This window comes from Cygnus olor, chromosome 26, assembly GCF_009769625.2.
Source record: "Cygnus olor isolate bCygOlo1 chromosome 26, bCygOlo1.pri.v2, whole genome shotgun sequence".
Lineage (NCBI taxonomy): Eukaryota > Metazoa > Chordata > Aves > Anseriformes > Anatidae > Cygnus > Cygnus olor.
Window position 1 is genome coordinate 2,792,668 of NC_049194.1, and position 16,331 is coordinate 2,808,998.

Here is a 16,331-nt window from a genome sequence, read left to right on the forward strand (position 1 = left end):
GAGCTGGTAGCTGGTTCCTCCTGCTGAGAGCCAGATCCTCGCAGGTGGATGGGACTCCTCGCCTCCGCGTGGTCCCTCGCGTGCTCTTAGCCACAGGATTCGTCTCCGCAGCAGAGCTTGTAGCTCTGGAGGTCCCAGCTTTGATCTGTTGCTGGCCAAGACGGCAGTTGTCAGATAAGGCGGTCGTGAAAATCAAGGAGGCTCCATCTTAGGTCTTGATAGACGTGTTAAGATGACAGCAGTGGGAAGGGAATCTTCCACAGCTTTGTGTGAAATCTGCTCCATCTATAAGCGTTTGAACCTGATTCATGACAAAGCAGCAGCGCTGTCCTAAGAGAAGGAAGACATCAAAATGTGGCGAAGCCAAACATCCCCCCAGAAGGCAGAGACCCCTGCTTCCCTCCCCCGGGCACACCTGCTGCTCGTGTTCCCTGTACACCAGTTGCCTTTGGAGGCAAGGGGACCCCTTGCTCTCCTTGCTCCCGAATCGCCCTTTCCTTTGCTGCCTTCTCCATCTGCCAGCAGGGATCCAGCCGGCAGTTGCTGAGGGCTCTGGACTAGTTGTCGTCCCACTCAAGGACACTGAATTAAGCTTCTGTGTCACCTTGTTTAAGTGCCTGATTAAATTAAACCTTGCCTGCCTAGATTGAGTGATGTCATCTTTTTATTATTTATTTTTAGATAAATTGGAAAGGTTTTGTTTCTAGAGGAGCAGAAGAGGAAATAAATCATGCTTTGCAAAAGCTTCCTTGGGGGCAGGGGGGCTGTCACCTCCCAGGTCTCAGCTGTGCCCCACACCACAGGCGTTTATTCGATTAAGTTCTGCTGAGGTGCACCTGGGGACAGCAGCAGCTACGGGTGTTTGGGACCCAACCATGGGTGTCTCCTGGTAAAGGATCCTTTCCCACCCAGAGGTTCTTGCTGCTCAGCTTCATTAGATGGCTAAGTTAGGAGAAAAGAGCATCTGTGTGTTGTGTAAACAAGCGGCTTGTGTAAAAATGCCATCTATGTAGGGTTTGTGAAAGAGAAAATGTATGTCTTCACCATACCTGTATACCAAAAGTAGGGCATTTAAGCCATTGTTGCCTTTACCAGGGAGCTAATACTTATTTCTTTGTGACTTTTTCCCCTTTGGGTGTGCTTTTCACCCAGATAGCTCTCACACATGCTGCCAGGAAGGATGGGAACTTTGTGTTAGCTCACTGGGACCCTGGGTCACTGCAGCTTTTCATCTCTCTGGAAAGGTCTGCGTGGTCATGTCGTTTCAAAACCAACCAGATATGAATCTCCTGGGTCACTGAAGGGAGTCTGAGAGGGTATTCCCAGCTTTTTTTTGTGGCCTGGCAAGCCCAATATTATTCTTAGAAGGCAAAACAGTGTTTTTCAAGGACACCCAACCAGAGGAATGTCGTTATTCAGTGTGCGTGGGATGGAATCTGGGCTCGAATTGGCCTGGGAGAGCCAGAGTCTCCCAAGAACAGTTTTATTCACTCTGTGCCTCTCCTCTCCTCCGGTCAAGGGTGTTCTCTTGCAGCATAATTGGTCCCAGTGCCCACCTTAGGCATCAATGACGTTCCTGCACTGCAGCTGCCTTTAATTTGGGGGAATTGTTAAAGTTCATGAGGACAGTCACGTTCTATGCCATCTGCTGCTCGTGGTGGAGACAACCATTGTACGGGCTGCCGCAGGGTGCTGGACGAGGAGCCAGGAGCATCCTCGGTCTGTGACTGCACCTTCTCCACCCTCCTTCCCTCTTTTTGCTCGTCTAGGTTTTCTTTTATAAGGAAGGGCTTCTCTTGCCATGCTGTTGTCTGGTGTCATTAGTCTCAGTCTTGGTTTGGGGTTCTCATACTGCAGACGCTAAACAGGCGCGTTACAGTTTGGCAGAGGAGCCGCCTGTTCCGTCCAAGGGCACAGCAGATAACAGCGTGACTATGGAAGCGATCGCAGCTAACCTAGACCTGAAGGTTGCCAGGAAAGAGCATTATAAATGTATTTTGGAACGTAGACTGCTAAGACTTTGAAAGGGGATATTGCAATGAATGATCCGAGCAGTTGACACGAAGGAGTGCGGGTTGACCTCCTTGTTTTCTTGGTATCATTGTGCAGAGCGTTTTTAGCGTGTCCCATCGTGCTTGTTGCAGACATGAAACATTGCAGTTTCACGTGAGCTTGGTTAAAACCAATGCCCCACTTGTTCCATCTGTAATGCACAATCATTTCTGTTTCCTTTTGAGGCTGAGAGGAAAAGTAAAGCTTTAGGAAAGAAACAAAATAAATAGAGGGAGCTGCAACTGGTTTAGCATTCTACAAAGTTTCTCCCAAGTCCTCCAAACCCTTAATTGACTCAGGAGCATAAAATTGAGAAGGGGAGAGAGTGAGAGAGCGTGCGGAGTGGCGCGAGCAATTTGAATAATTTATTGTCCTTTGAAGTTGCAAGAGAAATTTCAGCTGCCTTGGGGAGTAATTTCTCCCCTTTCTGAAAGGGTTTCTCCTTATTTTAAACTAATTCAGAGGATGATAGTTTTGCATTTTCTGCATAATTAATGAGCATAACTCCCCTCCACACTCGCGCAACCTTTAAAGAGTGTTGGGGCGATGAAACTTGGTGGTTTTTTTAATTAATAAAGTCAAATTAATTTGGCTGTGTCCTCTTCCTCCCTCACCTCTGTTAGAATTTGTGGATTTATTCATAAATTTGTCTGAGCGTGCTGTTAAGAGTAGCAACACTTACTAATCTTCAGCCTTGACTTTGATTTGTTTGAATGAGTTGCTAAAAGGCGTTGTGTTTTTTTTCAGTTCAGCTATTAAAGATCATGTCTCGTGTCATCAGCCAGTGAGCCAGGAAGATTCCCTCAGCTCTCATTTTTCTGTTGTCTTTCTGCATGGATAGGAGCTGGTTGGTTTTGAGGGTTTTCTATACGCGTTTTTCTTTATGAAGGCTTCAATACCCCCCTCTCCTTATATGATCTGCTGATCGTGGTTAATTCCAGTAGCTGCCACTTGAGGGACTGCCTTCACCTGAACGGAAGAGGCATTTTCTGCTATGGTGCCATGGAGGGGCTGCGTTACGGTCTTCTGATAGGAAGCCATCCATTGCATCTCTTGGCAAGTGTCAAGCATGAACAGAAAAGTGTCCTCCTGAAAACAAGGTCCCCTTTCTCAATCATGGTCTTTGATAGAAGATTTAAGGGATTTCTTGTTGCAGCTTTTCCATGTTTCCATTTCTCTCATGTGTTGGACATTTTTTTCTGGCTCGTTGACTCTCTAGTTATCCCAAACCTGAATTTGTCAGATCTCAGTACTGTTGTTGCATTCGCCCTTTTTTCTTCTCGTGTTGATGCGCTCACTACAAATCTGAATGATGAATATTGTGGTTCAGAGACAGAAATTGTAATGACTCATGTGGTAGGAGTCAAAGTTCGTGATTGTTAAAGGTTGTGTTCGCCCATTAGTCAGGCTTTATTAGATTTTTATTTCTTGTTTTCAAGATCTCTCGTTCGTGAGCTCCCTTGACATCCCAGTCTCAATACTGATGAGCAATACAAGCTCAAAATACGCTGTTAAGACTCTAGATAAGGTATTTCGAGCTTGTATACCCGGAATTTCCTTTTGTTCTATGGAAAATGTGGGCTGAAGTCTCTTACCAGTGATCAGATAAGAATGGTGTAACAAGCTTTCGAAAATACCCCAAATTTTGTGCTCTAGGAATTGTATCTTGCCCTTTTCCTGTAGGTGAGGAGTCTTCTCTTACATGAAAGAAAGAAATACTTCTTAATTTTGGGGGGAGCGTGTGCTTCAAAATATATCAAAATATCAGGCTAATACTTTGGAACAGTAGAACTGTTTGTGGGAAGGAAATGGAAGTAAGATAGCTTTAATTTACAGGAGCAAAAGGGTTTTATCAGACCATAGTGTATTTATCTGGTGTGCCTTTCATCCCCAAATGATTGTATTAGCTAGCAAATCACGATTGGGATCGTTCATCTGCTGCAGCACTGCAGCCCCTCCTAAGCTGGCGATGCAAGGCTGGGGACTGAGCCGTGTGTTTACATTTTGCAGAAGTCTTTGTCATATCTCTAAACCAAGGATCAGAACTGACCTCTCTGATCACAGCCTTGGGGCTTCTTGCGCTGCACTTTCTCTGAAAGACCATGAGATGCTGAAGCTTGTAGCAGTTTGTTTTCCCCATCGCTGCCCATTCTGCTGTCACTTCCCAGCAGCTCAGGACCTCTGCTGGGCTATATTAAGATGGCATGCCCCCCCGGGAGTTGGGATCCTTGCTCGTTAAGCTTTCTCTTCTTTCAGGCTTGTCCCACAGGTGGTGGTTTTTCATGTTCTGGCATCCCCCATAGACTCTGGTTCTGTTAGTGGCTCAAGCAGAGCAGCAGAAGTTGAGTAAAGGCCAGGCCCTTTCTAGCTGTGTCTTCTCTAGGAAGGGGATGAGTCGAGCTTCTCTGAGATGCCGATGCCAATGACACGACTGGAAAAGAAGCTGTCTTAGCAACATGGCAGGGGAAGGGAGAGCTCTCTGCCTTAAGCTTCAGATTGCAAACAATCTGGGATGGCTGTCATGATGTTGATGGACAAGGGGCACTCATTATGTTGCCAGGATAGCTCCTTGGGTTTTATGCTCAGCTCTGGGTTATTATGCCTTGTTATAGGGCTTGTGGACAAATATGGGATGTGATGTTGTTACAGTTGATTGAAAGCACTCGCATGTCCCCAGGGTCCTGGCCTGCCACGTTGCTGAGGCTGCACGTGCTCCTGTGCTTCCCGGCCCTGCAGCAGCTGATCCCAGGGGTGCCATCTTACATGACAGCATTGCTTGTCTGCTTCAGCTCTTGCTGGTCTCGAGGAGCTTCTTTCTTTCTTCCTGGCATAGCAATGTAGTGCCAGAAGGTAAATAAGAGTCCTGGGTAGAGATGCTACAGAGATCCATCTGCAATGCCACCTACTTGCTGCTTTGCCCTGGAACCGCCCTGTGCTGGGTGCAGGCAGTAAGCAGACAGAGAAGCAGTTAGTGCACCTGAAGCACTCTCCACCCTATTTCTCCTTCATTAAACTGAAGCATATGTAGTATTCCTGGCTTCCACCATGTCACAGCTCTCGCAGGATGGGTAGTTTCTGGTGCATACACACTACATGGTGTGAGGCATCAGTTTTCCTGAGTTAGGGACAGAGGGAAAAAGCAGAGGCTGCATGGCCCAGAATACCAGCCTTGCGGAACAGGGACAGTCCTATCGAGCAGTTTGCACCCTGCGTATGTGTTAGGTATCATTACACCATGCCCTGTGCGTTTGCGTAAACCACAGTTGGAAGACTGTTTTCCTTGGCTCAGGGTGCCAGTCACTAGGGCTGGGACTGATCTGTGACAGCAGCAGATTCCCTTTGTGCTAGGGAGGAAGGTGGATCCTATCCGTACATATGGATGCATGAGAGTAGCCTGAAGAAGTCCTGCTGAAACTGGGTGACTTCATACTAGCTGCTGTTCCCCGGCGATAAGGCACGGTCCCATCCCTTAAAACGAGCAGTTTAAATAGACCAGAAGGAAGGATTATGCTTTTCCTCCAGCAGGCAGGATAACGTGTTTTTTTCTCACCTTGGGTGTCAGAACTAGGAATAGATTTTGGTAGCCTCAGTCTCATCCTGCCTCCTCTGCTGCAGGCTTGTACCTCCTCTTCCAAAGGGTCTGTATCTGAATGCATTGCAGATAGGTGCCTGAAGGCTGTACGGATGTGCCAGGTCCCCAAAATGGCAAGTCTCAAGGCAAGAACAGCTTGGTGTGGTGCTAGCTACGAAGGGCCTGCTGCCTCATGCTGGCTGAGGGGAAAGGTGGAAGCTGGCAGCACGGGCAGGCCTCGGAGAGGAGCAGGCGCTGGGCTTGTTAGACAGCCGGCATAGTCATGGTGTATAAATGAGTTCTTGATCTTTCTCACCCATTTTCGGCTTGTCTTAAATCCCATGCCGAGTCACATCCTTCGCTGTGTCCTTCCTTCTCTGTGGGCTTGCACGAAAGGGGAGGGGGAAATCTTTCAAATGACATTCCCTCATTTCTGACAGGGGAAAAGCCTGTGTACACTTGTGTGCAGCCCAGCCATCCTGAGTCAGGTAAGGGCTTTGATAGATCAGCACCAGGGGAATAGCAAGGTGGAAGTATTTCACTTCTAAAAAAACATCCTCAGTCTTTTTTTACCCTCCTTTCCCCAACCTTGCCAGTCCCATCTCCCTGAAGGGAGCCAAGAGCTGCTGACAGTAAGAGGAAGTCTCTGTCTGAAGCCTATAATTATCCTGTCTGCCTTCCCAGAAAAGGCCAGTTGGGGAGCGAGTGTGCTTCTGTTTCATGGACCAGCCCTGCGTTCTGCTGCCTCCCCAATTACTGCTTAATGGACTTTTTATGATGATAAGACGACTGGGTTGGGAAGAAGTTATTGACGGGGAAATGGAATATAATTCACTCCCTGTTTGTTTGTTCTGTCAGAAAAACCTCATTTTAATTTTATTTGTGAGGCACTGAGAAACAGCCCCAAGAAAAAAAAAAATACGGAATCTGTCAGTAAAACCTTGGATTTCAAGGGGACCAGAGTCTCTGCAGGACCTCTCCAAGGGGTGTTTTCAATCTCCTTGTGTGTCTCCATAGAGACCCTCGCCACTGCCTGCATCAGTCCTGCTCCCAGTTTGCAGCTCTCACTCCTCTCATGAAGAAAAATGTAAATTATGAAGCCATCTTTCTTGCTTCTACCCCTCTTGCAAGCTCCCCCGCTCTCTAATGCCACTGCTTTGCAATGCGTACCCGTTCCAAACATCGCATTCTTGCTCCCCACTCTCCATCTGTCTTAAATTTGGCTGCTCTCTCCTGTTTTCATCTGCTCTGTGGCTTGCCTCCTCTCTCTAATCTTCACTTCCTTGCTCTGGCTCTGAACAGCTCCCTCCTCTCCATCTTGCTCCATTCCTCTTGCATTCTCCCCATCAATTTCTCCCCTCTTTTCCCCCGCTAATGCATCTGTGACTTTGCCATCCTTTCTCCCTTCCTCTCCCTTCTTAGCTCCCCAGTTCTTTGGTGTCCCAAAGCTGTTTTCTGCCCCTCCGGCCGTGCCCCCCAGGCCACCCCCACCTGCTCACCACTCCCGCCTCGATCCCTCAAGCACAGGGCACACATCTGCTGCCTGCAAGCAGACCACAGCAGTGCACGTGTGTCAAACGCGTTTCTAAACCAGCAAACAGCCACCCAGTGTTGAGCCCTACCCAGGTTGTACATTGCCTGAGAGGTTTTTAAAAGGGGAGATGAAAGCACTACCGCCCAGCGCTGGAGTTGGGGGAGTACCTTGTCCTCCTTCTCCAATTGTGAGCCTGTCAGCAGCTGTGGAAAATGAAGATGGAGTTTCACTAGATCAGCAGAAAGTTTCAGCCCAAAAACCAAAGAGGGGGGCAGGAGGAGAGAGGGAGCTTAACCCTTTGCATGTCAGAGAGAACACCATGGGATTCTTTCATAGACTCACAGAATGGTTTGGCTGCTCTTGAAGCTAGAAGGGTGAGAAATAGCCTGTCAAGAGAGATGTCCTCATTCAAGCTAACATGACCCGGTTGTTCGGAGATTGCAAAGCTTTTGTCTGGCTTTTACATTTCATCTTCTTCTCCCAACCATAAATGCATGTGGGAGAAGGTCTCTGAGCTCTGCCTCTGCTGATTTTTCCCAGTTATTTTGTTTTGTTTGTGTTGCGGTGTTCAGAAGCTGTAGTTGTGTGCAAGACCACCTATGGTGTTGAGTGCTGAGCAGATCCGTGCTGAGACCCTCCTTTACTCCAAATTGCTCGTATTGTCTAGACGAAAGCAGGCAGGCAGGCAGGTGTGAGGAATGAGGATTGTCACCTCCACTCTCTGGGTGGCAGACTGAAGTGCCAGAAAGGGTGAGCGCCCAAGGTCAGCCGAATTTGCGTCAGAGCAAGAGATCTGAATCCCGATTGTGGGAATCATCTGGAGCCTTGAAGAGCAGATTGGGGTTTGTTAACGCTAACAGCAAAATGACATTGACTATAAATGGCTTAATGGCCTCCTCTTTTGCCTTTGTTCTTGAAAGGCAAAGGTGCGGATGTTTGTGTGTGTAGATTATATTGTATATGCACAAAAAAGGGATGCATTTTGATCAGTTCTGTATTTTTGAGCTAGGGTAAAGGCTGACACTGCCTGACATGCCCTGAATCCCTCCTGTGGTGTGGGCAAGCTCTCACAGTGGGCATCTCCACAGGGAAAAGGTGGGCTCAGAACTGTGGGGCCATTTGTTGATGGTTGACCAGGAATGGTGGGCAAAAAGACACTGCCCTGTGCGTTCAGAAAGGCTGCAATAAGCTGGCCAAACAGCAATAAAATGGCCTTCTTGCTTTTGCCTTAGTCTCTTCGGCAGTCTCAGGTAGAGCCGAGAGCCCCCTCTATTCCCTGCAGCAGGGATAATGGCTGTTTATTCACCAGCGAAGAAAGAGCTGAAACCTGGGGCCTCATCTGGTGGCACCATGGGTCAGCGGGACCAGTGCGTGGGCCTCTACCAGAATGCTGGTGGCGGGGATCGGGGTCACCAAAAATGGAAGCAAAACCTTTTAAAGTACGTGTTTTGTAACTGGCTTTCTTTTGTTTCCATGGATTGCTGCTGCTGTGGGCGAGGGGCCATTTCAGCCAGACTCATGCTGCTCTGTGCTGGGGCCAGAGGAAAGAATAAGTGGTTTGTCTTTATTTGCGGTCCATTGTGGAGGTGCTTTCCTGGAGGCAATGTGGGGGGGGTTGTAAAAGGAGGCCTGATGATCACATTTTGCCATCTCAAATCAGCCCCAGGCCCCTGCTGGGGGGCTGGAGAAGAGGGGAGAGCTGGGGGGTCAGAAGGAAGCAGAGGTGTGGAGGTGCCTGTATGCAGCCCCCTCCTCAGGGAGGGCCTGCAGGGTGCGGGTTTACACACACACTGCCCGTTCCCCTCCCAAGGTTGGGGCCAGTGACACACTGAAGTGGTCAGGGACCATCCTCAGGCCTTGTTCTTATCCGCCATGGGGCTGAGGGGCAGGGAGTCAGGCCTGCACCAAGGCACAGAGACAGGCCTGCTGCCGTGGTACAGCGCCTCCAGGCCTCCCCTGTGGGAGCTGTGGTGGAAGGAGGTGGCAGACATGTTGTCCTTCTCCCTGCAGGAGCAGCTTTCTGCCTCAGACTTGCCCCACAGCTGGTGGGAGTAGCTCGGGAGAGGAACAATTCAGGTCTCAGCTGGATTTCCCATCCATATTGTCAGTGAAGTGTGGGGGGTCTCCTCTTCTGCTGTGGCAGAGAGGTGGGGGCCTGCATGCCACCAACTGGTGCTGTGCATAACGGGACTGAGGATTTTGCCCCAGGATCTTCATGGTGTAGGGCAGGGACGTGTGTGTGCTTGCACAGCTCAGGCTGGAGGACCAGGGGGCTGTTTTCAGTCAGGTCTTGTTGGTCCACCCCATGCATTTCCCTCATGGCTGTGTATTCCTGTGCCAGCACCGGGGCACTTCAACTCAGAAGGCTGGGAGGATGTTGGTGCATTGATCTGGAAGGCTGGCAAAAATGCTTTGAGAATCAATTTTTGCCTCAGAAAAGCCCAGGGAAGTCAATATTTCCCCAGTGTGACCTGCCTCTCTCTGTCCACCCATTTGAGCTGACTGGTTGACCTTCCCAGCTTGCTGGGAAGCAGGCTAGTGCTTGCCATGCTGTTTTTACACAGCCCTCTCTGCTACCAGTGCTTCATTCTGTTAGCCAAGCTGGTGTGACTTTTCCCTTCAGACTGTGTCTTCAGCCACAAACTGGGATAGCGTGGAGAAAGCTGTTCCTACCCTGTTGCATGGTTTTGAGGGCTAAACGCATCCCCAGGCTCCTTGTCCACGTCCCTGTCCACCTTGCCCACATAAGCCCACCTGCAGGAGAGGCAGCCAGGTCTGTCTGGAGACCAGTCTTAGAGGAGGCAAGGAAGAAGGATCAGTGGTGCAAGTTCACAACTGCCTTTTTTTTCCTCCCCTTCAGCTGTTGGCTCAGTTACGTTAAGCCCATTTGTGCCTCTCTACCAGCGCTCAAACCACCTCTGGGTTTTCCATCCCTTTCTCTGTCTTTGGCATCTGATGTTTCAAGCAGGCATATGGTGGCTGGCCTGTCTCCCTCACTCCTCATCCACCGCCCGCTACTCACCATGGCAGCAGCTCCTGAGGGACATTTAGGTTTAAAGGGTGAGATGTCCCCTCGTTTTCCCCACTCCTACATCTTACAAACTTCCTCACTGTAAAGTTCCTCAGACTGGTTTGGTATCTGTGTATTAGTAACAGGAGGTGGTTTCTTTTTACATGACTGCATTTGAAGAACTTTTTCTGCTGCAGAGTCACATAAAAGTATGAAGGAAGGAGAGTCGAAGCAGCAACAGATTCCTCTTCTGTGAGGAAAGCTGCCTTGGTGTGCAGGGTACGTGGGCTGATGCCTTACCATGTTCCCCTAGTGTTTGTGCCGCAGGGATGAGTCGGAGACCCCACCCTTATCACCTCACAGCTTCTTCTCAAAGTCTGCGTAAGGATTCACAAAATCCCAGCAGTAAATGTGCGTCATGTCCCTTCTGAACAGATGCCGGGACCGCCCGTGTTTCTCTAAGCCTGTGCTTCAGCAAGTGAAGCCGACTGGAGGTTGTCTGCATGGGGGGGACCATGAGGGTGAGCTCATGGTCTCATCAGCTGCCCTTGTGGCATCGGCCTTGACAGGATTTAGGAACAGAGGGGCAGGAGCAGAGCTCTCTGCAAGGTGTGACAGAGGTGGGTCGGGGGTAGTCAGTGTGGGTGCTGGTCGTCTTTGGGGATGCAGTCGCATAGCATGGGATGGAAGGTGGCTATACGTCTCTTCCTTATAATCCATGGCAACTATCCAGCATGTCTCTTGCCCTGACTGTTGCTTTTGGGAAGTGCGTGGGCAGTCGGCAGGAATAAAAGGTTCAGTTTAACTTGATGGCTTTCCATTAAGCTGTAGAGAAGAATCACAGGTACACAGCAGCCAGCTAGTCATTGCAGCCTTCTCTCCTGACACCCAGACCCCAGGAAACCTCTCATAAGTAGGAAAATTCTTTTAAGTTCCAGGTTTTTCCACTCCTGTTTTGATACTGCAAAAACCAAGTTCTTCTGCTTTGCAAGCTGAGAAAGGGGGAAAAGTTAAATGTCTTGCGACCCCCAGACCTAGGTGGAACTCACTCAGGGTTTTCCAAGACTGACTTTTCTCAGCTCTCCCTAAGGGAAGTGATAAAGAAAGCTCCTGGATTGCGAGTATGTTGTCTGGAAAATGCCTGTCTCTGATTTTCATTTATTTATTTAAAACTGAGGCCCTGCAATCTTGGCAAATGAGGTGAAACACAAGCCATTCTGAGTGTGCTGATAGTGTTTCACTTTCGCATGGCACCTTGTTGCTGCTTTTGGAGCCTTTCGAAGTGATTTGCAGAGCTGGAGCAGGAATTCTAACTGCATGTTTCACTGCAAGCTGGACTTGGCACGGCAGAGTTGTAGCAATCCTACGCGGCACGTAGGAATTTGTTTCAGCTTTGTATCATCGCCACCTTGCCTGCGATAGTGCTGGCTTTCTCTTTTCCAGAGGAGAGAGGGCTGTTCTGCAGTTGGTGTGGGCTGGAGTGACAAGGGGTGCATAGGTGGAGAGCGTAATGGGTGCTTTGGCAGGGGGAGGGGGAGAATCAAAGCCTGGAGCTCAGAGTCTCAGACAGTATCAAAACCAATAATTTAGCTTTGATTTTCACTGATTTTCCGAGTGAGTAGCAAAATCTAAGGGACTACTTGTTAGGGATTTTTGTTTGGTTTATTTCCTTTTGTCTCTCGTTCTCGAAGAGCTAGTTTATCGCAGGCAGCTCAGCATTGCAGTGACCTCAGAAAAGCAGTGTTCACGGAGCAGGTCGGCTTACCTGTTAGCACACAATGAGTCAACAGAGTTCCTAAAAAGGAACGCTGAGCTATGACTCCAGTTCTTTCCCTATTTGGAGCACCTTCACTTTCGTCAAGACAAAAATAGAACCTTATTTGTCCTTATTTGTGCTCTAATTGTACTGCTTGCACCCATTTAAATCTATATGCAACATTAAGGATTGTTAGGGGCTTGCGTTTTGGGAAATGAACTCGCATCAATAAAGTGCTCTTAAAAGCCCTGGCTGATTTTGGCTGTACCTTCAGAATTGACCTCTGCAAACTCTTCGCATTTTGAGTATAGGAGAACAGAGGAAGGAAGTCAGGTTGCAGGCAGAACGAGCATTTATATTTTAGCCCGAAGCAAAGTTTTGGTTTTGCCTTTCTTGGTTGGAAGACAAATTCCCAGGTGCCAGTGCCTCCAGCGGGACTTGCTTGATAACCTTTAGCAGTAACATTGCAAAGAAGATTCTGACCTCTAAATATAGATTTGGATATTTATATATCTGATGCTTTGTACACACAGCATTCGGTGGGACATAAACAGCTCCAGCAAATTGTATTTACCTCCAGCATGGAAACAAAGGCTTGATTGCATCACATGAGCGTGCTCCGTGGCTTTTATTTATATACTCCTGGCGACACCAGGCAGGGAAGGGGGGAATGCTGCCTTTTGTTTTTCGACCCCTAGAAGACCCTGGAGACTTCTCTTTAGCTACCATTTGCCCTCTTCTTATGCTCTTCGGTAGCCTGTTTACATCTTGTTTTATAGACTCTGAGTGTGTACGTATAAACATACAGATTTCACAGTCATGTGGTCTCCTTTTCTCAAGAATAACAGACGGCAACTTTATGATCTGAGTGATTTTATTTGAACACAGCTGTGGCCTTGTGATTTAAATATTTCAATAAATTTTAAACTAACTAGACGAGAGGAAACTGTGCAGGGAAACAGGTTAGAGCGTGGAAGGAAGGTTCTCCAAGGACAGAGGCAATACGGGCTCTGCATGGATGCTCCTGGCCCCATTGTCTTCCCATCAGAAGGCCCTTGACACCTTCCTTGGTCAGAAAGCCTGTCCCCGCATCCTTCCCCTCCCTGCAGAGATGCTCTTGTAGACTGTTAGAAATGAATGGGAGTTCATGTGGAAGGAGGGAGGGAGGGGTGCTGCAAGCTCCAGTGCTGTTCCCTTGGGTCCAGGCTAGCTAAAATGCAGCCCCAGGCTGTGTGTGTGTTTGTTCAGGCCTGCACCTTGGAGCAGCTGGGTGTAAAGAGACTCTGCGGAGTTTTTGGATTCTTCCTTTAGCACTGTGAATTCTTCATCTTTTCTCAGGTGTCTCGTGACGAGTAGGGGGAGAAGAGGGGAAGGGGGAACTGCAGGAGCAGACTGCAGACTTGGCTGCCATGCTCTTGTCTTGACAACTGGATTATTTTGAAGTGATAGTAACTTTCATTTCTTGTGCTGTATCCTATCAACTTGCCTGTTCCAAAGGCTGGTGTGCCTGTTACCGTGTAAATGTACTGGTGAGGGAGAGGGAGAACATTTGGGGATGAAAACAGGTGCTACAAGCCAAGGGCGTTTCACATCCCAGAGCCACTGGCATCAGTCTCTTTCACACCATCATCCTTGAGATCTCTTTGTACCACATTTCCTCTTCCGTTTATTTCACGGTCCTTTTCTCACACTTTCCCCCTGCCTTGCCTATGTTCCTATAAATCTGCCCCATTCTGTGGTGACTTGTTCATCTGCTGGGATCTGGGGAGTGCAATTCAGTGTTTCTAGATACTGTTTCAGTTCTACCGGCTTTTGGTGGTGATTCTTAGGTGGGCTTTACACGGTCAGCTTTCCCTGTGCAAAACAGTTTAAAAGTCCACTTTTTAGAAATAAGAGGCTTTGCAAAATCATCCCACTGGAATCTCTCTGTAGGATCAGGCCCTTAATCATTCTGTGATGTAAAATAGAGGCAAAGACTACTTGTTCCCAAAAGGTGAAGAGGTTTAATTTCATCCAAGATCATTAGAGAATAGCAGTGATAATGCTACTATTAATTACAAACAGTGTTTATTAGAGGTTGTCTGTCCTTGTGACAATGATTATATATATATATTTTTTTTTCCTTAAAGGTCCCCCTGTGTTCATTAAAAAACCCGTGGACCAAATTGGTGTGTCAGGAGGGGTGGCCTCCTTTGTATGCCAGGCAACTGGAGACCCAAAGCCACGGGTCACCTGGAACAAGAAAGGGAAGAAAGTGAACTCTCAGAGGTTTGAGGTAAGAGACGTCCTTCAAATCAGTGTCTGTGCATGTATAGAGAGAGACTGACACAAAGCAGCTAGTGCTCTTTTGTGGCCATTCTAAGACCCAGTAATAAAGGGAGGTTTGGAATGGGAGGAGTTTTAACAGCAGAAAGAGTGAAATGCAAGTTTTCGGCCGTGTCAACAGCTGGGATTGTTCCAGAGCAAGAGAGAGCCTGGCTTACTTACGTTATTGGAGTTTTTTCTGTTGTTTTGTTGGTTGTTTTTTTTCCTTCCCCGTCCTCAGATACAATATAAAGCTGCCTTCTTCCCTTCCTAAAAAAACTCCAGCTAAGCTGGTGGTACTGCATCTCTGTAAATGTACCTTTCGTACCCATCCATGATTTATTATTTTAACCCTGGGACAGCCTGGAGTAAACATTACAGTTGCTGGCAGCCAGACCCAAGCAATTGGTATTGTTTAGATAGAAATGAGAGTGGAGGAACAAGAACTAAGAGGTCATCCTGTGGAATTCGCTGTGGGACTCTGTCCTGCCAGGCAGCTGTGTGCTGAGAAGAGCTTTGTGGCGTTAGTTGCCCATGCAGATGGAGGAAGGAGGTGGGGATTCATTTTTATTTTGTTTTCACGTGGTCAGTTTCCCTGTGCTTAATCACAGCTGTACGCTGAACACCCACCCCATGCACACACTCACCACAGCTCATTATTTCAGAGCATTTGAGATGTATGTATCAGTTTTTTGGGGTCAGTGGTCAGGGATGGGGTTTGATGTGGGACAGTTCTCTGCCAGCTTGAGGTCAGTGGAGAGAGAAACTGCCTATGCTGGCCATGTGCAGGGAATTGCAGGACAGCTGAAGTGTGTTTTTGAGCGTCTGTGTTTGGACATGGGCTGGTGCCTCCTTTAGGAGCAGGAACAAGCCTCCTACTTACAACCCAAGGATGTTTAATGTCTCTCTTTTCCTTTATCCTCCAGACAATTGAATTTGATGAAAGTGCAGGTGCTGTTTTGAGGATCCAGCCACTCCGGACTCCCCGGGATGAGAACATTTACGAGTGTGTTGCTCAGAACCCTCACGGGGAGGTTACCGTCCACGCCAAGCTCACCGTCCTCCGAGGTAAAGATCGTGCCTGCCTGCTGTGTGTCAGCATCATGGGGCAGAAGGCCCCCTTGAGCTTCTCCCTTCCTTCAGATGAGTGGGAACTGTCACAAAACACACGGCCAAAGGACAAAGTCCTTCCTTTTTGATTTGTTGGACTTGTCAGATCTGTTTGCTCTTTTATCTCAGAGAGTCATAAAATTGCAACGTAAGAAACAAAGCTAGACTGCTTGCTAAAACCAGACCATTCAGGAGGTTTGACTGGAAGATGAGCTGAGGTTCCTTCCAACCTGAATTACCCTATGATGCTATGATCTTCCCTCGCCTCCAATAAGAATTTCCTCCCCAGGTTTACAAGCAGCACCAGAGATCCTTTGCTCTGTGCGCTCTCTGAGAACACAGTTCCCCGCTCCATTTTGTTCTTTTTTTTCCACTTGTCCCCGCTCTAGAGGATGTTTACATGGATGCCTCCTTCATGTCATCTGTTAGAAATATGCTCTCTGAACTTGATGTGGGGGAGGGAACAATACGCTGTTGCTGTGGATGCCTCTGGATGTTTTCTGTTATTACCCTGGAGATCTGTAAAATTGCTATGTGAAACACTAAACGAGGCTGCTTGCTAAAACTGACCCACTTTAGGAGGAAAGATGGATGGTGATCTCCATTCAAACCACAGGGCAATGCAAGTGATCCTGGCAGAAAAGCCTGGCGGGGGGCGGTGGGTAACTGCCTGAGAGCTCCTGACGGGGACTTAGCTTGGGAGCGTTGGCCGTGGATGGAGCCATCAGCAGGAGGTGCTGTAGAAAAGCTGCAGGCTTTTGGATGGGGCCACTTGTGGTAAGAACAGTCATTTCGGCAGTGAGCATTGCTCACACCAGTTTGAGGTGCTCCAGGCATTGTGTGGTCCTCCTAAGAGCAAGTGGTGGCTCTGACTGAACGCCAGTTGCCTTTTCTTCAGCAGTTTCAGTGTTCTCGAGAGCATCTGGAGTCCTTTTGTTTGAAAAGAGAGCGAGCACATCCCTAATAGTGCAGAGCTGAATTTGCGTGCAAATCC

General features: G+C 48.3%; 1 protein-coding gene across 14 annotated transcripts in view; it reads left to right on the forward strand.

Moving 5' to 3' along the window:
* The window catches only part of PTPRS (protein tyrosine phosphatase receptor type S), a 155,633-nt gene that overhangs the window by 61,860 nt on the left and 77,442 nt on the right, over positions 1-16,331 (forward strand). For all 14 annotated transcript variants that reach the window (XM_040537460.1, XM_040537468.1, XM_040537459.1 and 11 more), the window contains exons 3-4: positions 14,053-14,198; positions 15,154-15,295. In XM_040537460.1, coding sequence (XP_040393394.1) covers positions 14,053-14,198; positions 15,154-15,295 — 288 coding nt within the window. The remainder of the gene's footprint in view (positions 1-14,052; positions 14,199-15,153; positions 15,296-16,331) is intronic.